The following is a 25504-nucleotide window of genomic DNA, read 5'->3' as shown; positions in this document are numbered from 1 at the left end:
ATTCCCCCGACCTCCGCGGGCGGAATATATAAAATCTCCCCGAATCTCACTGGCCTCCCCACAATAATCCTTGGCACAATTCGCTGCCACCAACCGCTTCACGGTAACTATTAGCCGAACACACAGACGTGGGATTCAAGATCGAGATAACAGAACAGCCCCAGATTAATTATATAATTTAATCAGCCTAAAGCACACTAGAAACTACAATATATACAATAGGGAATCTACAGAATATACATATGTCAGAGTACAGTTACAATCAAAGCATGGGTTACAAACAGGCATACACAGTTCCAGCAGTTACCTTGTTGCGTCTGGCCACAGGGGGGCGCTGTAGACCAGGTTTCCAGGAACTCCCTCACAGGTCTTTCCCAACCAGGCCCCCGAGCAGAAGCAAATCCCATAAAGCAAATACAACTGTACCCTTCCTCACTTAAGGTCCAGTCACACTAAGCAACTTACCAGCGATCCCAACAACGATAGGGATCGCTGGTAAGTTGCTAGGAGGTTGCTGGTGAGATGTCACACTGCGACGCTCCAGCGATCCCACCAGCAACCTGACCTGGCAGGGATCGCTGGAGCGTGGCTACACGAGTTGCTGGTGAGCTCACCAGCAACCAGTGACCAGCCCCCAGTCTCCTAGTTACAGCACACATCAGGTTAATTAACCCGATGTGTGCTGCAGCTAAATGTGCACAGAGCAGGGAGCAGCGCACAATGCTTAGTGCTGGCTCCTTGCTCTCCTAGTTACAGCACACATCGGGTTAATTACCTGATGTGTGCTGCAGCTACATGTGCAGAGAGCAGGAGCCGGCACTGACAGTGAGAGCGGAGGAGGCTGGTATCAAAGGTAAATATCGGGTAACCAAGGACAGGGCTTCTTGGTTACCCGATGTTTACATTGGTTACCAGCCTCAGCAGAAGCTGGCTCCCTGCTCACTGCACATTTAGTTGTTGCTGTCTCGCTGTCACACACAGCGATCTGTGCTTCACAGCAGGACAGCAACAACTAAAAAATGGCCCAGGACATTCAGCAACAACCAACGACCTCACAGCAGGGGCCAGGTTGTTGCTGGATGTCACACACAGCAACATCGCTAGCAACGTCACAAAAGTTGTTCGTTACCAGCGATGTTGCTAGCGATGTTGCTTAGTGTGACGGGGCCTTTAGATTTGTACACTTGCCTATTTTATTTTTCCTACCTCCAAGATATCAACTGCAAGAACTGTTAAAGGGGTTATCTGGGATTTTATTTTACTATGGGCAGAAAAACTAACAGGCAGGTAGTTGCTAATTACCTGCCTGTTCTGCCCGGTACAGATCTCTGCCGGCACAGAGTGGTCACAGACCACACCTGCCAGCAATTCTGCAGCTTCCATTGACGCCATGTTCCTCTTCCGCTCTGTTCTGCTGACGGGGTATGGCTGACGATGCCATGCTGATCTGATAGCCGGCTCCCTGCTACCCAACTGCGGGGAGCTGAATGACAATCAGCACGACGCCAGCAGTCACGCCCGTTGACAGAGCAGAGCAGAAGAGGAAGAGCTGCTCTGTTGACATGCAGCAGCTGAATCACCGGCAGGAGCGGTTGGTGAACATTCAGAGCGCCGGGCAGCACAGGCAGGTAACTTAGCAACTACCTGCCTGTTAATTCTTATGCCCACAGGAAAAGGATAAAATGTCCCGAACAACCCTTTTACTTATACTGAACTTATCTCCCCAGTTGACAGGTGCAGTTGTCACAAAATAACCAATATTATCCGCCTCTTTAATGTGATGGCAGAAGTTATGTCTTACCATGACCTAACAGCCAAAGTTAACAAGTAAACAGCTTCCTATAGTCCTTCCACAATATTAGCTGTAAAAAGACAATAAAGCAACTCTTCTCATTGAATGTGTAACCTTATTGTATAGAATATCACCGTGCTGTGAAATCCTGTACATCATGTCTGAGAGCGCTTTGTAAGTAATGTAATACGAGGCGGATAAGGTGAACTACCCACGCTCACATATTATCCATCACAAAAGAGACACTCCATAAGAGGCGCTGCTACCTAGCGGCTTATAACAAGAGATTAGGTTTTATGCTGCATTAAATGGAGACTCTGCAGTCCGCGGCCCGCGTGTTGATGTTTAGTCTGTGCATACCTGAAAGAATCCAGGAGGGACCGGACCCACCGGCATGCCGTCCCCCGGGGGCATATTTCCTAAAACAGGACTTGGTGCAGCGGCAGCACTCTGCAAGGAAACAAGACGCCCAATTAGTGTCAGACGTATGTATAACGGATCTAATAACACAACAATACTTGTACATATAGGCAGCGATGTCACCCTCCATGCAACGTTATCTACACTGGTCCTAAACCTGCACACCAAACCTGCAGGAAAACATGGTCTTTTCCTCATCTGTAACTGCTTTTTTTGTATACAACAGTTTTATGTGAGTCATGCGCGTTTTGAGTACAGTAACATGTCAGCATCATTTCAGCACTATAGGTGCAGGAACCTTCTTTCCCACACGTCCCATCATGCATTGCTCCTGTCACTGCCAATGGCTTTCCTGTCCTGTACTGAGAGCTTGACACAAATATAAGCAAAAATAGCGACAAATAGCTGCCCCTTCTTCCAGTAACCCATCTTATTGCTGATATATATGTAGATAAGTTACAAAAATAAAGGGAGACCGCTAGTGGCTGGCACTTTGGAGGTGGTTTTCAGGGGTAATTCAATGCAATTTTTTGGTTTTTAATACATTATTTGCAGATTGTTTATTTAGCACATTGTCTATCAAATGAAAGAAAATTGTCTGAAAGTACAGGAACCATTTAAAGGGAATCTGTCAGTAGGATCATCCCTCCTAAGCCATCTATATGGGCATATAGGTCATAGGAAGCTGTATAAAATGGTGCCATGTCTTATTCCAGATAGCCAATATCTTATTCCAGAGACATCCATGTAATATATGTAAATGAGCTGTATACGCTATGGGCTGGACACTGATACCCCTGAGAATCTGTCTCCAGAAATTCATTTTTAATAAAACAGGGCGTTACAAGTGAGACATGTAATGACGCAGAACAGCACAACTGAACTTTATTTCTTACAGTCACATTAGCAGCTGTAGCCCTCACAGCTCTGCTGTATTGCAACCCTGTCTGCCTGTGAGATGGAGGCTGAAGTCGAGAGGAGCCTGCAGATGTGTCAGTTATAGTCACACACAGCTCTGCTGTATTGTAACCCTGGCTGCCTGTGAGATGGAGGCAGAAGCTGTGAGGAACCTGCACATGTGTCAGTTATAATCACACACAGCTCTGCTGTATTGTAACCCTGGCTGCCTGTGAGATGGAGGCAGAAGCTGTGAGGAACCTGCACATGTGTCAGTTATAGTCACACACAGCTCTGCTGTATTGTAACCCTGGCTGCCTGTGAGATGGAGGCAGAAGCTGTGAGGAACCTGCACATGTGTCAGTTATAATCACACACAGCTCTGAGATAATGTAACCCTGGCTGCCTGTGAGATGGAGGCAGAAGCTGTGAGGAACCTGCACATGTGTCAGTTATAATCACACACAGCTCTGAGATAATGTAACCCTGGCTGCCTGTGAGATGGAGGCAGAAGCTGTGAGGAACCTGCAGATGTGTCAGTTATAATCATTGAATATTCTCACTGAAAGGAACAAAATTATAATATTGTGATACCTTTTAATGGCTAACTAAAATAAAATAAAGTGATGTTACAAAACAAGCTTTCGAGACATCTCAGGTCCCTTCATCAGTTATAATCACGCACAGCTCTGATATATTATAACCCTGTGTGCCTGTGAGATGGAGGCTGAAGCTGTGAGGATCCTGCAGATGTGTCAGGTATAATCACACACAGCTCTGCAGTGAGATCAGGAGATCAGAGACCGATCATCAGCTATCACACTACATATAAACGGCCTAGGAGGGTTGATCCTACTTACAGATTCCCTTTTTTGTCTAAGCAAAACAAAAAAACTAAAGGGGCACTCTTAAATGTTTTCTGAGATATCATTGCTGGACATCTGACAGATTACGAAGGTCAAAAAACTCCATGTTGCGTCAAGCCCTGTTGAACTCCTCAACCCTTACACATATTGACTGTTTGCTCCACTAAAATGCGGTATATCTTCCAAACAATAGAGAAGTCCCTTTTGCTCTAGTAGTCAATGTGGCTTCCAATCCACAGCCAAGTCAGCTTTACTAGCAGGTGGCCATGATCTGTTGGTGCAGCGGTGCATGAAATAAGTATCAAATACATATGTTCTCTGGATACCTGGCTCTTGTCCAGCCCCAAGTTTAACTGCACGTACAGGAGAAGGACTGAGCAGGGGGGCAACTAATTTCTTAATTTCACAGAATGGCAATTTATTTCATAGACTTCTCATAGAAAGTCACATTTTACCAAGAATTAAATATTTTAGTAAATACAAAGTAAGTCTCTGCCTCTAGTATGTAGTGCCCGATTTATTAAAGGGGTTGTCCACTACCTGGACAACCCCTTCTCATTCATCTCTGCTGCCGCTCCAGTGGTGTCTGCACTTGTGTTCCCAGGGCTCTTGTGAGGTTATGATGCCACACGAGCCTCGCACCCAATCACCACCGGCGTCACTGTCACCGCCTTCAGACGAATAAGTAATCAAGAGGAAGTGAGAATTCCGGCTGTCGCTCACTTCCTCTTGATTACTTAGTCTACGTTCACACATCAGTTTTTTTCCATCAGGCACAATCCGGAAAAAAAACGGATAAAACGGATCCGGCGCCGGAACCGTTTTATCCCCATTGATTTGTATTAGCGCCGGATTGTGCCTGATGGCCTTGCGTTGCACCCGGCTTTTGACGGATCCGGCGTAATTACTCAATGCGGCGGCCAGATGGAATGTCTCATTGAACGTTTTTTGTCTCTGAAAAAAAAACAGTATCGCGATATGGTGTGATTTACAATGGAAGTTATGAACGCCGGATCCGGCGCGATGCGGCAAAAAACGGATGCGGCCGCCGGATCCGTTTTTTAAACTGAGCATGCTCTAATTTATTGTAAAAAACGGATCCAGCAAAAGGCGCATCCGTTTTTGCATATTCTGCGCTGGATCCGTTGCATTAGGCACACGTCGGATTGTGCCTGATGCCAAAAAACTGATGTGTGAACATAGCCTTATACGTCAGAAGGAGAGGATGGGAGGGGAGTTAAGCTTTTTAATTTAACAGAGGCAAACCTGTAGTGGGCAACCCCTTTAAATCACAGCTACCAGGATAACCAATTTAGATGTCGTAGGCTATATTCACACAGTACATCTTTTTGCGGTCCCAAAGATGCACCTAAATCCATGCATTTCCTTCTCTCAGCAAAGTCTATGAGATTTCTCTTTTGCTGTCCACACTAGGCATATTTTTTGGCTGTGTTTTTGAAGATGCAGCAGGTCAATTCTTTTTGCGTTTTTCCAGTGTTTTTGAGCCCTTCTAGTCAATAGATTTGACTTAAAGGGAACCTGTCAGCAGAAATTTCGTAATAAACCTAAAAGATTCCCCTCTGCAGCTCCTGGGCTGCATTCTAGAAAGGTTCCTGTTGCTATTCTGTCCCCTTTGAGAACTAAATAGTTAATAAAGTCTTACTTTTTGTATGCAAATATTTTTTTCTGTACACGGGGGTGGGCTTTCTGGCGTCCGTTATTCTCCCTCCTGCTGCTTTACGCCGTCCCCCATCGCTCATTTCCATACTGAGGACGCCGCCCCGTTCTCCCGAGGTCTCGCACATGCGCCGTGCCACTCTCGCGGTACCGTGCACTGTGCACAGTGTGACCGATGGTGACGTGTTGCGCAGGCGTAAGATTATGGGCGGCGCTGTGATTGTCATCAGCAAGTACCTGCCCATAATCTCGTGCCCGCGCTTTCCCCTCTGCCTCCACCGTTCTGCGCAAGCGCTGGCCAGATGAACCCACGTCACCTCTTACCCATGTTTCCCTGGAGCAGGAAATAGATGGGAGGAGCGGAGCACACCACCGATCAACAGGGTTCATCTGGCCAGCACTTACGCAGAACGGTGGAGGCATAGGGGAAAGCGTGGGCACGAGATTATGGGCGGGTACTTGCTGATGACAATCACAGCGCCGCCCATAATCTCACGCCTGTGCAACACGTCACCAGTGGTCACACTGTGCACAGTGCACGGTCCCGCGAGAGAGGCACGGCGCATGCGCGAGACCTCAGGAGCACAGGGCGGCGCCCTTTGTTATGGAAATAAGCGATGGGGGCGGCTTAAAGCGGCAGGAGGGCGACTAACGGACACAAGAGAGCCCGCCCCCGTGTACAGAAAAAAATATTTGCATACAAAAAGTAAGACTTTATAAACTATTTATTTAGTTAACAAAGGGGGCAGAATAGCAACAGGAACCTTGCTAGAATGCAGCCCAGGAGCTGCAGAGGGGGAATCTTTTAGGTTTATTGCAAAATTTCTGCTGACAGGTTCCCTTTAAAAAAAATGCATTGGGCAAAATGTGGTAAAAATGTGTTTTTGATATTTTTGGGGCCAAAAACTCTGCATCTTTGTAGTTACAAAAAAATGCACTGTGTGAACATAGCCGAATGTTCGGCCTTTATATATTAACACCAACTCAGAGTTCCTATTCATGTAGGTCACTTGTGTATTCCACAAAGCTGGAATACCCCTTTAAAAAAAAAAAAAATATTAAAATTGAAAAGTAGCAAAACTTTTGTAAGTAGCGCTTTATAAAACTCAATAATTGACATTTCCGTAATCTTTAAAGGAGAGAGGACACTGTGCACCAATTAACCCTTACAGCCACACATCTCTATATTGATGTAGGTAGGTAAACAGCCGCTTTCTGCAGTTTTGCATTCCTGTGTAGAGCGGCAGGCATTATGTCATGGGTATTTTACACCAGAGCTTTGGATTCCACAGAGAGAAAACACGGAAGAAAAAGAGAGAGAAATCATTGATCCCTCTGGGGCTTTTCTCGACAACATGTGGGCTTATGCTGCGTAGAAGAAAAGCCGCGTGGATCACGGTTCTATTAACTTGCACAGCGGGCTGGATGTTGGAGCTGGCTAACAACTGGAGAGCCACAGGTTAACAGCACACGGGGTTTAATGTGCCAACAAACAGGCAATAAGGCTGAAAGTATGCCAACAAGTTCTAAATAAAGCCGAGTCATTAACACACGGGGAAGCGGATCCCAGATACAAGACTGCGAGCACACAGAGTAACAGACAGCGCGCAGTCCTGCCCAGACCAACATTAATATCCAGAATACATTACACAGAGGTCTTCCTAAACAGATCCAGCATAATACACTTAATATTTTATCACTGTATTAAAATATGTATTAGCAGTTATAGGGTCTTCCATTAAAGAATGACAAAACGACAATCTGCATCCGGTGACAAATACAAATCCACATAATGAAGCTCCATGTGGCCAAAGTAGTCTGCATCTATGAGAAGTATATAAATCTCACCCAGAAGAGGCAGAGACTGGATGGGATGGCCACAAATGTGCCACGTGCGGCTCCAACGGCGGCTACCATGCATTACAAAGGTAAAAATACAACAGTATTTTCAGTGTAGGGAAAATATTACAAGAAACAGGCAAGTTGTTCTTACAATATCTTTTCCTGAAAGGGAATCTGCCACCAGGTTTTTGCCACCTAATCTGAGAGCAGCAACACATAGGAGCAGAGATCCTGATTCCAGCAGTGTGTCACTTACTGGGCTGTTTATTGTGGTTTTGATGTTTAATCAGAAGTAGATCATTACAGGACTACTTGGCATGCTGCCAGGTAGTCCAGCATATTCATGAGCTCTGTATAACTGCTAGATCTGTAGCAGAGAAAATGTTGACAGCAAACAGCTCAGTAAGTGACACATCGCTGGAATCAGGGCCTCTATTTTTATATTATGCTGCTCTCAGATGGGGGAGCAAAAACCTGGTGACAGATTCCCTTTAACCGGGTTGATCCATAAGCAACATTTATCATCTGGTTGATGACGAGATATGGGTGAGCACTGAAATGCGCGGGTGCTCAGTCCTCGAGTCGGGCAGGTTGGATACTCAGCTGTATCATGCAGTGAAGCCTGTATATTATGGTCGTTGTGTCACGGATGAAACATCTGCGCACCCGCAATATCCAGCCAAGCTCCGCGAGTACCCTGATACTAGATCGAGTAACGAGCACGAGCAGTGCTGAGTACACTCACTCATCACTAATGATGGCTGAAGAATAAGTAGACCCCTTACTGATCATAAGAACGGGGGTCCTAAATTCCTCTGTGTATAAAGTGGTAGTGCGCATGTGAGACCAGTACTCTGCTCAAAGTCCATGGGGGCAGCGGACACGCATGCGCACTACTGCCAGTCACACAAGGGACCTTGGGATCCCTATTCTTGACATCCAAGAGGTCAGATTCAAAGTGGTCACAATATATCCTGTAATCATCTTTATGGAATAACCCCTTTAAAAGGTGGATGGGACTTAGGTCATTTATTGTTATTTGCAGGACAGGTGATGTGAGATTGGGGGGGGTATCCGTCTCTGTAACTGATCAGCTGAAATCTCAGGAAGCGGCTGTGTGAGAGTGAGCTATTCTTATATATTATATAAAGTCATTACACACAGAGTGATCTATTCCTATATATTATATAGAGTCATTACACACAGAGGGATCTATTCCTATATATTATATAGAGTCATTACACACAGAGCGATCTATTCCTATTTATTATATAGAGTCATTACACACAGAGGGATCTATTCCTATATATTATATAGAGTCATTACACACAGAGTGATCTATTCCTATATATTATATAGAGTCATTATACACAGAGTGATCTATTCCTATATATTATAGAGTCATTACACACAGAGTGATCTATTCCTATATATTATATAGAGTCATTACACACAGAGCGATCTATTCCTATATATTATATAGAGTCATTTTACATAGAGGGATCTATTCCTATATATTATATAGAGTCATTACACACAGAGCGATCTATTCCTATATATTATATAGAGTCATTACACACAGGGCTGTGAAGTCGGAGTCGTGGAGTTGGAGTCGGAGCTCATTTTCGTGGAGTCGGAGTCGGTATAAAATGCACCGACTCCGACTCCTAAAATATATAATAAATTGGGGACAGCAGTGGAATGCAGAATGTGCCGAATATTTTACTAAATAATATTTAGTATAATGCTTATATTTAAGTGAAAAATTTATTGTAGTACAATGTGAACATCAGAGATTTAATTATTTTTATGATACAATAATCAAGATATTTGGATAGAACATAAAATATTTATTGGAATACAACTTTAGAACACAAAAAACTAATAATTTGTAAATATGTAATACAATATGTAATATATATATATATATATATACAAGATATATGTAATCTAATGTAATTACATAGTGTATTACATTTTTACAATTTATTACAGTTTGTGTTCTAAAGTTGTATCCAATATATTTTATGTTCTATCCAAATATCTTGATTATTGTATCATAAAAATTATTAAATGTCAGATGTTCACATACACATGTTCATGTATTACAATAAATTTTTCACCTAACTATAAGCAATATATGTAGGAGTCGGAGTCGGTGCAAGAGAAATTGAGGAGTCGGAGTCTAAGGCTTGGCTTACCGACTCCACAGCCCTGATTACACACAGAGGGATCTATTCCTATATATTATATAGAGTCATTACACACAGAGGGATCTATTCCTATATATTATATAGAGTCATTACACACAGAGGGATCTATTCCTATATATTATATAGAGTCATTACACACAGAGGGATCTATTCCTATATATTATATAGAGTCATTACACACAGAGGGATCTATTCCTATATATTATATAGAGTCATTACACACAGAGGGATCTATTCCTATATATTATATAGAGTCATTACACACAGAGGGATCTATTCCTATATATTATATAGAGTCATTACACACAGAGGGATCTATTCCTATATATTATATAGAGTCATTACACACAGAGGGATCTATTCCTATATATTATATAGAGTCATTACACACAGAGGGATCTATTCCTATATATTATATAGAGTCATTACACACAGAGGGATCTATTCCTATATATTATATAGAGTCATTACACACAGAGGGATCTATTCCAAGTGTTTATTTCTGTTAATGTTGATGATTACGGCTTACAGCCAATGAAAAGCCAAAAGTCATTATCTCAGAAAATTAGAATATTATATAAGATTAACTGAAAAAATTATTTTATACTCAGAAATGTTGGCGCCTACTGAAAAGTCTGTACAGTAAATGCCTCAATACTTGGTCAGGGCTCCTTTTGCATGAATTGCTGCATCAATGCGGCGTGGCATGAAGGCGATCAACCTGTGGCACTGCTGAGGTGTTATGGAAGCCCAGGTTGCTTTGATAGCAGCCTTCAGCTCGTGTGCATTGTTGGGTCTGGTCTCTCATCTTCCTCTTCTCAATACCCCATAGATTCTCTGGAGCTGCAGTGTTCAGCCCCGTACACGGTTTCCGAACCACCATGGGATATGTCAGTGGGGTGTCAGTGGGGTGTCAGTGGGGTGTCAGTGGGGTGTCAGTGGGGTGTCAGATCCCCACAGCCTTATATATGATAAGTCATCACATGTTAAAACCCTTTAAAATAAGCCCCCAGAATTGTATATCAGATCTGCATACAGCAGCATGTTGATGGTTTCCAGGTAGTAGGAGTTAATCATTCCAACACCAAAAGCATACAAAGAGTAAAATAAAAAATAAATTCATGAAAACAAGATAACAAAAAGGCAACGAATACATATTGTAAAGATAAAAGATGCTACCCGTGCAGAATGCCATCAATGTCTGTCACTGTCACCTACACTGAATTTTCAAGAGAAAACACAACAGAACATACAAGAGCAACTCAAGGCTGCGATATTGTATATAACAATGCGCACACAATGCGGCTGCCACGTACACAAAGCTGCAGCTTATACACAGATCACTGTAAGTAACGCTTATTATCTGCTATTCATTTGCCTAATTTTATGATTTAGAGCGATCACTGATCCAATTGTCCCCACATAGTAACAGCAAAGAGAAGAGGAGCAAGAAGTCTCCGGGTAATAGAAGTAATGGCTGGCTAGACGTGTGGAGAGGACCTGCCGGCTCTGCGGACATGCACACTCCACCACATCCCTGCATTCTCAGAACATTACAATTGAGCAGAATGTTATGTATTTGTTGTGTTTTCTTATATAATGACAACATTGTTTCCCGCACTTTACAGACATTTTCGCTCACTGTCTGCATCGTGGCACAGAAATCTAAATTTCCTATGTGTTCTTTAGAATATGGGAGGAAAATGGAGGAAACCCCCCACCCAAACAAGGGGAGAACATACAAACCCCCTGCAGATGGTGTCCTTAGAGGGTGTGACCGCAGGACCCCAGGGCTGCTCGGCAGCAGTGCCCCATGGCCACCGTGCTGCCCGCTGTACAGTTCCTGTTATTCTTCCTAAATAATGATGAATAAATTGACAACTGGGTGTTACCAGCGGGGGGTGTGTATAAACTCGCCAATCACTGCTGACTATGTGGGACACGCCCCCTCAGTAAGGAGAATTGGAAACACCCAGTTGTTGATCTATTCATTAACGTCTTGTGAGAAAAACAGAGAAATAGCAAAAAGCAGATTTAAAATAAAAAATGCAGATTTTCTCCACAAAACACTGCATGTGTTGGCAGGAAAAACGCAGCAGAAAAAAATGTGCATTTTTTTTATCGTGTTTTTGCCTTTTTTTCATGTTTTTACATCATATTGATCATGGGAATTCCTGGGCTGTACCCCTGCGATCACCATCAGGGCTCCGACTGACGTTACAGCTGAGACCCAGCTCTCACTGCCAGGAACGATGCCCGCACCGCTTCCGACAGTTTAGCCCACAAAATGCTGCAGTCAATCATGATCACAGCATTCAGGAGGCAGGAAGAGGAATCACTTACCTCTCCCTGGCGATCCAGTCCCTGTAATGCGATCACAGGGACCTGATCGCTACCATGGCAACCCTGGTGACGACCCCGGGTTACTGAGCTACGGATCACTTCACAGACCATGCCAGGTGCATGGTGTATGAGGCAAAGTGTCAGTGGTGTGAGTGCATCAGTGATCGAGCACTGCAGTGGATTATATCAGTTATCAGATGCAGCAAAAAAACGCAGAAACAATTGACATGCGGCTTCTTTTTTCTGCACCAAGATCTGCAAGGAAAAAAAAATGTGTAACGTGCACAGCAGGTCAGGATTCGTATAGACTTTGCTGGGGATGCGTTTTTCCTTGCAGTTTGGATTAAAATCTGCAAGAAAAAAAAAAAACATGAAAAATGTAGCAAAATTGCAGCGTGGGCACACAGCCTAAAGGGACTGTCTATGAGACAATCTCTAAGTGGACTAGTAAAGAGAATCTATCAGCAGGTTTTTGCTACGTAATCTGAAGACAGCAGGCTGTAGGGGTTAAACACAGAATTCAGTGAAGTGTCTCATCAAGCTGTGTGTTGTTGTTTACTTGAAATGACTGTTTTAGTACAAGGAGCTCATCAATGCACAGAATACATGGCACACACTTGCTAGACCGGCCTCGCCCCCTCCTGTGATAATGTGATAAGCAGCTCACTATCTATAGACAATGTATAATGTACAGAGAGCTGTGGTGTGTGTGGGGTTAGCTTTTTGAGCTCTACTTCATGTTACAACTAAAAACTCAGTTTCACAACTGCTTCATTCAGTAAACTAAGTGACACATTGTTGGAATCAGGGTCCCTTTTACATTACACTGCTCTTGTAGCAAAATTCTGGTGACAAATTCCTTTTAAGGTATACAAACATCATAGATATCTACATCTTGTGGTGAAAGTCCCTAATCAATAACCTTCTGTAACAGACCCTGGTCGTCCATATATTTTATTGATGGTCATTCATTTGTATGGCAGACAAGAAATTATACTTTTCCTTGGCATATTGTCAAGTATTTGTAAAGCTGAACCTGATCAGGTGATCTGTGCACCGCAGGGTGACAAATTAGCTATAGCTGGCGTATAGAAGACGCATTTATGCTTTTTAATAGCTTTCAATAATATGCTGTGATACAAGTGACCAATCCTCAAGTTTGTCATCCATCAGGGCACAGCACCGGCGTGATTGGGAGTTTAGTGCAGAACGCAGCAGTCAATGTAACGGCTCCGTGAAGATGGAGGGGGCTCCAGATAAATAACGACAAAACCCTGCAATATATTTGTAATGACATTACTTGCACAGCGTGAGCATTAATGGCAGGCGCTGCATATCTCCTCCGCGCAGAGCAGGGGACCGAAAATTTATTGATGCAATTATCAATGGTTTTGTTTGCATCACCTGTAATTTAGCGCCTTCCCTCCTCCTCCTTCATAATATAGACTATTTAATTTGCTCAATATTTTATAAATAAAGCACATTGATGTAACATCTAGAAGTCGTTATACTAATGGCGTTTCAATAGGTGAGTGGCACTGCAATGTGTGCACTGATGGCTTTCCATTGTCTGCTGATTGTTTTAGAGAATACAAGTCATTACCTGGGCCGACAAAAACAGCTCAGCGATTCTAACTTTAATACACTCCTCGCACAGTGATAAAACGCCTCCTATTTACACAACGTGCAATGGATTTCATCCCCACATATCCGGCCCTGTCCACATGCTGAAATGGACTATGCTTCTGGAGCAATGGAGGAAACTGGGGTACATGGAGGAAGCCCAACCCAACAGAAGACTACACTAACTCCATACAGGACCTGATCGCTACAAAGCAACCGTGCTAACCACCGAGCCACCTGTCACACCGGTATAAACCACCAGAGGATGAACCGAGCCACCTGTCACACCGGTATATACCACCAGAGGATGAACAGAGCCACCTGTCACACCGGTATAAACCACCAGAGGATGAACCGAGCCACCTGTCACACCGGTATAAACCACCAGAGGATGAACCGAGCCACCTGTCACACCGGTATATACCACCAGAGGATGAACCGAGCCACCTGTCACACCGGTATATACCACCAGAGGATGAACCGAGCCACCTGTCACACCGGTATATACCACCAGAGGATGAACCGAGCCACCTGTCACACCGGTATATACCACCAGAGGATGAACCGAGCCACCTGTCACACCGGTATATACCACCAGAGGATGAACCAAGCCACCTGTCACACCGGTATATACCACCAGAGGATGAACCAAGCCACCTGTCACACCGGTATATACCACCAGAGGATGAACCGAGCCACCTGTCACACCGGTATATACCACCAGAGGATGAACCGAGCCACCTGTCACACCGGTATAAACCACCAGAGGATGAACCAAGCCACCTGTCACACCGGTATATACCACCAGAGGATGAACCAAGCCACCTGTCACACCGGTATTTACCACCAGAGGATGAACCAAGCCACCTGTCACACCGGTATATACCACCAGAGGATGACCGGACTGGCTTTCATGAGAAACTCAATGGTTTAGAGCAGCACATTACAGCCCATTCAGTTCCAGTGTTACCCACGCTCTACTGCTCTTGTCTCAACATAGTGGGAGAGAGGGAGAGTGGGAGAGAGGGAGAGAGGGAGAGTGGGAGAGAGGGAGAGAGGGAGAGTGGGAGAGAGGGAGAGTGGGAGAGAGGGAGAGTGGGAGAGAGGGAGAGTGGGAGAGTGGGAGAGAGGGAGAGTGGGAGAGAGGGAGAGAGGGAGAGAGGGAGAGTGGGAGAGTGGGAGAGTGGGAGAGAGTGGGAGAGAGTGGGAGAGAGTGGGAGAGAGGGAGAGTGGGAGAGTGTGAGAGAGGGAGAGTGTGAGAGAGGGAGAGTGTGAGAGAGGGAGAGTGTGAGAGAGGGAGAGTGTGAGAGAGGGAGAGTGTGAGAGAGGGAGAGTGTGAGAGAGGGAGAGTGTGAGAGAGGGAGAGTGTGAGAGAGGGAGAGTGTGAGAGAGGGAGAGTGTGAGAGAGGGAGAGTGTGAGAGAGGGAGAGTGTGAGAGAGAGGGAGAGTGTGAGAGAGAGGGAGAGTGTGAGAGAGGGAGAGTGTGAGAGAGGGAGAGTGTGAGAGAGGGAGAGTGTGAGAGAGGGAGAGTGTGAGAGAGGGAGAGTGTGAGAGAGGGAGAGTGTGAGAGAGGGAGAGTGTGAGAGGGAGAGTGTGAGAGAGGGAGAGTGTGAGAGAGGGAGAGTGTGAGAGAGGGAGAGTGTGAGAGAGGGAGAGTGTGAGAGAGGGAGAGTGTGAGAGAGGGAGAGTGTGAGAGAGGGAGAGTGTGAGAGAGGGAGAGAGTGGGAGAGGGAGAGAGTGGGAGAGAGGGAGAGAGGGAGAGTGGGAGAGAGGGAGAGTGGGAGAGTGGGAGAGAGGGAGAGTGGGAGAGTGTGAGAGTGGGAGAGTGTGAGAGTGGGAGAGTGTGAGAGAGGGAGAGTGTGAGAGAGGGAGAGTGTGAGAGTGGGAGAGTGTGAGAGAGGGAGAGTGTGAGAGAGGGAGAGTGTGAGAGAGGGAGAGTGGGAAAGAAACACTTAATTACTATCCCGGGCAACGCTGGGTACTACAGCTAGTATATATATAACCTACACTTCTCTCTTTTTGTATATTAACATACAATGCTGGGCATAACTAGTATGGGTAATTTAAAGAGACTAGAAACTCGTCATGTATCAGTGGTCTCCAGGTTCACTATATAATGCTCTGAACCCCATTATCAGATGCACCCACACTTTTATATGTGTACTGATCCATTAGCACTGAGCCATGGTTCATTATAGAAAACCATTTAGGCCTCATTCTTAATGTAATACAGTAAAAATGGGGATTCTCCAACACACCCCGAAATGGAGGCAATAAGGCAGTAATGTGAGTAAGTCACACCGCCTCGGTCTAGGAGAATTGCAAGTTAGTAAAGTGTCATAATGAATGTATAGGAGCTCCTCGAGCTGGATGATGCCAAGAAAGCGTACTACATTAATTAAATGAAGGTTACAGAACCAAGGAGCATCTGTAGTGATAACAGTGTTACTAATGAGCGATACACCCAACCGAGTGTTGTACATGTGCGGGACGGTTCTCTGAAGAAACCCCCTAGTCAGAGCCATCTATGGCTTCTTTACAGGGACGTTGCCTGCATTGTAGACTGGTCGGCTGCAAATCTCTACTGTATTCTGCACAAAGAGTAAAATAATGTGGCCTGTCACGGAAGGGGCAGACATGTTGTGCTATCCTCCTGCTATAGTAATAGCACTTCCTGTAATATTCACAGCCATTACTTAGGTTTTACACTTTAACATGGACGCTTTTGCACCTTTCACTTAACCAGCAGCAGACTATTCGTAAGGCCTCCTTCACATGTCCGTGTCTCCAGTATGTGTTTTGTCTGTTTCCTCACGTGCTGGAGACCCGAGCACACATAGACCCCATTAATATCAATGGGTCTGCGCTCACGTGCGTGTTTTGCCATGGACCGTGTGACCTCACACGTAGACATGTTCGTTTTTCGGGACCACACGGATGTGTTCTGTGTGACACGAACCGGAGAAAACACACGTGTCTGAATTAAAAGGAATTTCTACACACCTTCTCCAGCCCTGCTGTCTCTGCCGCTGCTGGCACTTGCTTCCGACCCCCGCTCATTATGCTCATCGCATATTCACTCCACTGCGGGCCAGAAGCAGCAGCTGAGAGTCAGCAGGACCAGAGACCGTAGATCAGCACCACGGACAGCAGCGACCGGGACACGAGAGCAGAAAGTTCCCGTTCTCCGTGTGTTATCACGGATTGCACACAGGGAAGACACATGTGCCATAAACATGGCACACGGAGGGCCATACACACCTTTTAGATGCCTTGACAGCAGGAAGGAATGGGGAGAGGGTCCCAGAAGTCAGTGGTGGTAGCAGGGGAAGGCAGCGAGTAGCTGACTTCTGGGACCCTGTCCCCATTCCTCCTGCTGTCAAGGCATCTCCTCTCTCCCTCTGCTTATCTTCCATGTCTTCTTGGGTATTGCAAAGTATCTCCGAAAATCGACGCCTCCTCTATGATATGGTCTTTAGACGTCCAATTCGTCTTGTTCACCACTCTATGATACGCAAAACCTTGACAACAGCCGATTCTGGCCGGGACGTGTGAAAGAGGCCTAGTAGAAATAATTAATGATGGGTGAGCATGCTTGTTACCGCTCAGTGCACGCTCGGGCATTGGGGCGCTCGGCCGAGTATTGCAAATGCTTGGAACACAAAGCGCCAGCTCACTTCAAAGAATGATGGGAGCTCGCACCCCAGTGAGAGCAACATGCAGTCTCTGAATGGTTCTCACTGGGGGTATAAACATTTTTGGAAGTAGTGTGTCCCCAAAAAAGCCCAAAAACAAAACAAACAAAACAAACAAGACAAACAAAACAAAAAAAAAACAAAAAAAACAAAAAAAAAACAAAAAAAAACAAAAAAAAAAACAAAAAAATCCACCTTCCCTCCCCCGGATGTGCTCAGTTTATGGCTGGCTGTATATGGACGGATAGCTAGACTGCAAAATCAGTGACTTCCATTATACTGGTACCCGAGTTGAGCCATCTGAGCATCCGACCTGCTCGACTCCAGTAAAGAGCACTCGAGCATCGTAGTGTTCACTTATCTTGAGTACTGAGCATTGTACAGCTTGGCCATCACAAGTAATAATGCAAATGAACCATTGTCCAACAACTAGTGATAAAATAAGCAAATAGTTATATTAAAGGGCTCAAGGAAAGCAATGGGACTTCTAAAGTCTGAAGGGAATCTGTCAGCAGGTTTTTGCCACCTAATCTGACATGAGCATTAAGGCACACACAGCGATATCGTTAACGATATCGCTAGCGAACGTACCCGAGCCCGTCGTTTGTGCGTCACAGGCAAATCGTTGCCCATGGTGCACAAAATCGTTTGGAGCCGTCACACATACTTACCTGCCTAGCAACGTCGCTGTGGCCGGCGAACGCCTCCTTTCTAAGGGGGCGGTTCGTGCGGCGTCACATGGCAGCCGTACAAAAGAAGAGGAGGGGTGGAGATGAGCGGCCATAACATCCCGCCCACCTCCTTCCTCATTGCCGGCAGCCGCAGGTAAGCTTGCAGTTCGTCGTTCCCGAGGTGTCACATGTAGCGATGTGTGCTGCCTCGGGAATGACGAACAACCTGCGACCTCAACAATCAACGATATTTTGAAAGTGAACGACGTGTCAACGATCAACGATAAGGTGAGTATTTTTGATCGTTAACGGCCGTTTGTTGGTGTCACACGCAACGACGTTGCTAACAATGCCGGATGTGCGTCACGGAATCCGTGACCCCGGCGATATATCGTTAGATAAGTCGTTGTGTGTGACGGGGCCTTGAGTCTACTTTTCAGAATATCCTGCTAGTAAAATAGGGATTGTATCACTATAAAACTAGTAAACCTACTGCCAGATAGCCCTTCATATTCATGAGGTCTTTATAACCCTGCCCCCACCTCCAATTGGCTGCTTTCTGGGTACACTGTGCATGGGCAGAAAGCTGCCAATCAGTGGTGTTGGCAGGGTATTACAAAGCTCGAAAATTCAGATATCTGCTAGATCTGCAGTAGATAACTTATTTTATCAAAATAACAGCAAGCAGCCCAGTAAGTGACGCATCGCTGGAATCTGGGTATCTGCCCCTACATTATGCTGCTCACCGATGGAGAAGCAAAAACCTGGTGACAGATTGCCTTTAAAGCTACATTAGTAAAGGTTTAAAACATAAAAAGAAGGGGCACAGCCATCAGCCACTTTCTCCAATGGCCGATTTGGTGCCTTTGCTCAGCACCAATAGCCCTTTATATAACGCCAATGTATAGAATGTGAAAAGTAAGAGTGTGAAAAAGTCAAAAATAATAAAAAGATAAGGGAAATATATCTCACGCTCCGCATTTTCAGTCCAAAAACAAGCCACTATGGATCTATACAGGTCAGGACAAGACTGCGCCATTCTTTCTGCTTCCTGATCACATACAATCTATTGACTGAATGAATATGATCACCGTCATTACAGTATAATAATACAGAAGTGTAATCTGCCGTGTGAGGCTCATTTCTAAAACAACAACAGATTCCCGCATTCTCCAATAGGTGTCACTGTCAAACTCCGTTATAATGCACATTACGAAAGCGCTCAAAAAATAAAATACTTTTGTTGTCAAAGGCACAGGGAATAAACTCTGCTGGAGACTAACTGACATATTCCTACTTTTCTCGGAAACCACAAGACACAGTTTATCTACTCAGGGTTAGCAAGAAAAAAAAACATCTGCAACAAAGGGTTAGGTTAGAAGAGAGCGAGACTTGTGAATATTCCTGCCCGTAACCGGCTTGTCCTTGTCACAGCCCTGAGCTGCAGCACCAGCGGGTACAAATATCGGAGGGACAAAATAGAAAAGAAGTGCAAAATGAACTGCAGGAGCAGCGCAGGGGACCAATCCCTAATCCATAGGAGACACAATCCAGGAGACCACCCAAAAATGAGATGAAATAAAGGTAAATCCCCATGTTCTTATCTCAAGAATCTAAAAAAATATCCAGATTGGTAAGATGATCGAAGTGACCCAGACTCACACCAGTAATGCGCTCCAACATCTGACTACATGGTCACATGTATGGACAGGAGACCATTAGGCACCCTCAGGAACAAAGAGACCGCAACCAAAATCCAGCCCGATGGTAATCCTGGACCCAGGACTAAAGGTGGCCATATATATTACACTAAAGTGAGCGATAGCGGATGAGTTCTACTATATCAGTCCTTCATTGGGAGAAATTTATCACAAACGATGGCTTTGTCAACCGATAACACATCATGGTCATCATCTCACAATAGTCATCTGTGTGTAAAATTTTAATCCAATACAAAAACAAGTGTGCTATGACTAGTCATGATTCTATAAGGGCCATTACTTGCCTGCCCGATGTAATCACACGCGTATGGCCGCTTAAGACCCCATACATAGAGTTAAAATGGCTGAACCTGCTGATTCTTGATTTCATGTGTGAGGAAGCCTCCCGACACTCCTCCAACAGATCACTTAGGGGATTGGGCAGGTTGAACTCCATTAATAGATCCTTTGGGACAAGGCGCTGACGCAGGAGGACCAATAGCGACTATCTCCCTCTGTCCATTAGAAATACATGTCCAATCTGACGAGTCATGGGGAAGTCGGGAGAGAAGCCAAACATTCGGCTGACGGGCATCTAAGGTGCATTGGCAACCTCAGGGCAATGCCCAGTATTCTTCAAAAAATGTGTATGGCTTCATCGGATGTTATGCTCGATCAATGAGCCATCAACTAACAACTGTAGACTTCTACCTGGTTGAAAATAAAACAATATCAAGGGTGGTGCTTAGGTGCGCTTTTAGAGGTCTGTAATGGTCAATGGATTCAATATTTTTTACGGATTCCTTTTTCTCAGAAGTGGAGCTCGTAACTGTTACTCTTTATGACTAGTTACAAGGGTTGTCCACTATATTTATTTATACAGATGGCCTATCCTTAATATGCTTATATAGCGCCATCATGTTCTGTAGCGCTTTCCAGATCTTATCGGCGCTCACAATCTAAATTCCCTATTAGTATGTCTCTGGAGTGTGGGACAAAACTGAAGATGAATGTAAACATTGGGAGGGGGGGGGGGAGGGGGGGGGTGGAGACATACAAACTCCTTGCAGCTTTTGTCCTTGGTGGGATTCAAACCCAGGACCCCAGCGCTGCAAAGCAACAATACTAACCACTGTGCTGCCCTTAGGATAGACCATCATTATCCGATCGATGGGTGTGCGACACCCAGCACGGGCACTGATCAGCTGTTCCAGATGCTGGTGATGGCCAGAAGTGCTCAACGTGGAACCACACAACTTGGTCAACACCGCCGCCGCCGGTTATTGTGCCGCCCTCTTCGTATTTTTATCCCCAAGTGATGGACTACTATATATTTGTTTTTTTGCATTTAGCCATGAAACATACAGCTCTGGCAAAAATGAAGAGACCACTGCACAGTTTTATAAAAATCAGCTTCTCTACATGCAGATTATGGGTCAGTTTATTTCCAACCAGAGCACACTGCATTCTGATGGCCAGGAGTGGCATAAGGTCACCCAAGAGCAGCGTAAAAGACCGGTGGAAAGCCAAGACGCATGAAAGCTGGGATTACCGATCATGGTTATTCCACAAAATATTCATTTCTGAACATTTCCTGATACAAATCATTAGTTTTGTGGTTTCTAAAGGATTATGAACTTGTTTTCTTTGCATTATTGGAGGTCTGAAAGCAATGCATTGTTTTTTCTAATCTTGACTATTTCTCATTTTCAGAAAATAAATCCAAAACATATTGCTTGGAAATTCGGAGACATGTTGTCAGTTTATAGAATAAAAGAACAATTTACATTTTACTCATAAATATACCTATAAAGAGAAAAATCAGAAAAACTGTCAATTTGGCCGTGGTCTCTTAATTTTTGCCAGAGCTGTATTTCATTCTATCAGGTCATTCAGTGAGGAGGTAATCTGATAATATGGGACTATGTGATCAGATTTAACTCCTACATCTAAAATATTTCACAAGGTAAGACTGAATTACTCCAGATCGTTGATTTGGTCCATCATTGGTCTGTAAGATGCTGCTTAGCTCTTTAAAACTAAAATTTTGTGATAGAAAACAGAATGTGACCTACATCAGTATTTAGTCTCGGACCCTGCTCCTCCTTTCTTGTTAACAGTGTCTTATCTACTAAATACTACATTGTAAGTGTTCTTATAATATGCTTCATACTAGACTCTTATTAACTGTGTTACTTAACAATTAAACAATTATATTACATTAATTTTCTATTAATAGAAGTAGATTATTGATTGAAGATCATCTCATAGTCTTAATTCAACCATAGATTAAATACAGTATATACACATAAGCATTAGCTGCCAAAACGTGGCTGCAGACCTGAAAATTCCTATCCTTACATGAATATGGTTCTACAAAGCAGCCATTGTATATTCATCTTCAATGCTTTTTTCAGTCCAAATTCTTTAAAAGGCTTGTACAGGATTTTAAGAAAAGAAAAAACAACATGTCTCCTTTGTTCCAGAAACAGCACTATACAAGTCTATGGGATGTGTCTGGTAAGCCATTGCAGTGGATACCAGATACAACCTATGGTCAAAGAGGTCGTAGTTTTAAAAGAAACCAGCCATGTTTCTCTAGACGTGGGTATCTTTGACTCACTGACTGTGAAATCCACAATGTGTTGTAACTTGGTGAACGAGCGCCTTCTCCAACCAAATCCTCCGCTGTGGGTAGATAATCATACTACACATGCCATATCCGAGTAGACTGAGGTTCAGGCAGATACTGAGTGAGCCGCGTGATCAGCGGTGACGTCACTCAGGTTAGCCATGGCCAAGGCTGGTGGTTCCCATGGTCCTCCACCCTGACCTCAGGAGACCTCAATGTACTCAGGCTATACCATGCCTGATGAAGAGACCTGAGTAGTCTTGAAAGCTTGCTATTATTACCATCTTTTCAGTTAGCCATTAAAACGTATCAACCACTGAGGACCTCAGTTCTTTTAAACAATTTTTTATCAATGTACTCAGGTGAGGTCACTAAAGCCCCACAAACCCCTCCCGGCAATGCTACTGTTAAAGGGCAGGGCCATGCCCTACACCCCGCCAGCCCTTTAACACAAACCGTGCCAGCCGATGGGGGAGGGGATGTGAGGCTACCCCGCACTCCCCGACCGGCACTTTAGTGTTAAGGGGCTGGCGAGGTGCGGGGCATGACCCTGCACTTTAAGCCAGAGTGCGATACTCAGGTCACCGGAGGTCATACCGTGGGGAACTCGCTCCCACTTCTCAATGTTTCCCAAAGCCTGGAGAGATCAGCCATGTTTTCGGTCTCTCCAGGAACACAGGAATCAAGCAAAGATGGGCTACACTAGGGCCAACTGAGCGGGACACTTGGGAAGTCTACATACTCCTCAGTCTGTTTTAGTATTTGTTTTGAAGGAGTTTTTATACCTTACATTTCTAGCGTATGTAGAACTTCTATTGACTAGAAAAGGTTGTTACAGAAGTGTGCAAATAAATAGTTTATAAGGGTAAAATGGGTAGAATGAGCCAACTATCTAACGTGGATCACTCACATTTTCCTAATTAGAACAGATACTCAATACTGACCCAAGTATGCATCTATAAGGGGGAAGGGGATCAGAAGAAATAGTGGTTGGCCAAAGGAGACAACCCTTATCTAATGTGTAATGCCAGGAGACATGAACATGACCAGTTACCGTGAAAGCCACCAGGACTACCACTTCCAATCCAAGAAGTTAAAATCTGATGGGGTCTTAAGTCACAAGACTAGTGTAATAAAATCATCCCTCTATCCTAGAGGTGTAAGGAAGCCCCATATACAGTATCAAAGGTGAATGAAGGGGCCTATTTCCACCATAAAGATAGTCAATGTGGTGTATAAGATATGGTTTGTAGGATCTGGATTGTCGGACTGTATATAAAATAAATTAATTAATAAAGAAATAAATAAAAAGTTGTGGTTCTAGGTTTTTGCAGCTGATTAAGTGAATAAAATAAGAGATTGTATTCTGGAATATCGGCATTCGGCCATTGACAAATGATCGCTCGTCGATCCATTTTCATCTAAAAGGTGTATGTGATTATGTGATTAGCTGTAATAAGAGACCGGAGAACTGAAGTAGTTGGATAATGTCTGAAGGAGCAACAGCAAAAACTTTCCGAAACAAAAGGAAAGGGTCTCGGGTTTCCATAAAGCTGAAAGACGGGAGCAAGATTCTACGTGTTAAACAGCATCGAGCCTGACTTAAAACATTAAGATCAACCAGATTGTGCGAATGGAGGAAATGTATTTGCATCTCTGCTGCTGGATAGCTTGATAAATAACTAAATGAAAATGTGATACAGTTGGCTTCACACGGCAGTAATGATTTAGTACAAGGACCTGAATGAGAAACAAGGCTGTAACAATCTCACGGACCCAGAAAACAAGATGGAATTTGCACTGAGTTTTGCTAAAACAAGAAGGAAAAAAAAAAAAGGAACTGATGAAAATATATGCAAAATCCAGAATAGATTAAAGCACGGGGCGTATATTGACCACGCTATGGGGAATATTGATTGGCAAGCGACTGAAAATAAAACTAAATAACATAGCGGTGGAATTAAACTGTATGAGACATTTGCTGCCTCATTTTACAATCTCATCATCTCCTAATGACCACGTTAGCATTGGAACCTGCCGAGAATGCCGAGAATACAAATCTTTTAATTCCTTGTACTCTAATGTGGTGGCATCCTAAAATCAGGGGCTGCTCGGCTTCATTTCTATCAAATGGTCATGAATGTGCGTGAAGCCATTTAGGAATTTTTGTACACAAAAAAAATCTCCGCTATGCACAAATCTATGGTTAAAATATGGAAACGCTCCTGTAAGTAAATGATGAGTACCTGTCAATAAAGTTTGGAATATTTAATGGTTATGGTACATTGATGATGGGGTAGCAATGTACTGGTAACTGCTTGTTCTGCGATTCCCTTATATACCATTAGCCCCAAAGCGGCCGTGCAGACTACAGACTACCATAAAATGCAGCCCGCAGTCCGCAACTGGATGAGAAACAAGAATATTTACAAATTCATTTCTCAAACAAATTGTCTGAATATCAACGTTCAAATGCTGCCCCATATATTATTGGGGTTGCTCACTGCTCAGAAAACCCTTCTCTTTCCCAATATTTTTCCCTGTTAAATAAATAAGCTTATAGTCTCTACTGCTGTTCCAGTGATGCAGTCACTCGCTCTCCTAGGGCTCACGTCAGGTTGTGACATCATGCGGACCTCTCTGCCAATTACCGCCGGTTTCCCTCCCCCTGCCTTTGAAGGTATAAGCAATCAACACTTCCCACTTTTACATAGCTGGTCTATCCTTAGGCGGGCTTGCACGTTGCGACATCACAAGCCGATGCTGCGATGTCGCACGCGATAGTCCCCGCCCCCGTCGCAGGTACAATATCTTGTGAAAGCTGGCGTAGCGAAAATTAATCGCTACGTCAGCTTCACATGCACTCACCTGCCCTGCGACCGTCGCTCTGGCCGGCGACCCGCCTCCTTATTAAGGGGGCGGGGCGTGCGGCGTCACTGCGACGTCACACGGCAGGCGGCCAATCGGAGCGGAGGGGCGGAGATGAGTGGGATGTAAACATCTCGCCCACCTCCTTCCTTCCGCATATTCTACGGAAGCCGCGGTGACGCCGGTAGGAGATGTTCCTCGCTCCTGCGGCTTCACACACAGCGATGTGTGCTGCCGCAGGAGCGAGGAACAACATCGGACCGTC

At 44.5% G+C, this 25504-nt stretch overlaps 1 protein-coding gene across 4 annotated transcripts in view; it reads right to left on the bottom strand.

The window, feature by feature from the left end:
- The window catches only part of SSBP2 (single stranded DNA binding protein 2), a 268346-nt gene that overhangs the window by 45702 nt on the left and 197140 nt on the right, over window positions 1-25504 (bottom strand). For all 4 annotated transcript variants that reach the window (XM_075325138.1, XM_075325139.1, XM_075325140.1 and 1 more), the window contains exon 5: window positions 2153-2242. In XM_075325138.1, coding sequence (XP_075181253.1) covers window positions 2153-2242 — 90 coding nt within the window. The remainder of the gene's footprint in view (window positions 1-2152; window positions 2243-25504) is intronic.

The sequence above is a fragment of the Anomaloglossus baeobatrachus genome, chromosome 1, assembly GCF_048569485.1.
Source record: "Anomaloglossus baeobatrachus isolate aAnoBae1 chromosome 1, aAnoBae1.hap1, whole genome shotgun sequence".
NCBI classification, from domain to species: Eukaryota; Metazoa; Chordata; class Amphibia; order Anura; family Aromobatidae; genus Anomaloglossus; species Anomaloglossus baeobatrachus.
Note: the sequence above shows the minus strand (reverse complement) of the source record. Positions and strands in the feature narration are given on the sequence as shown.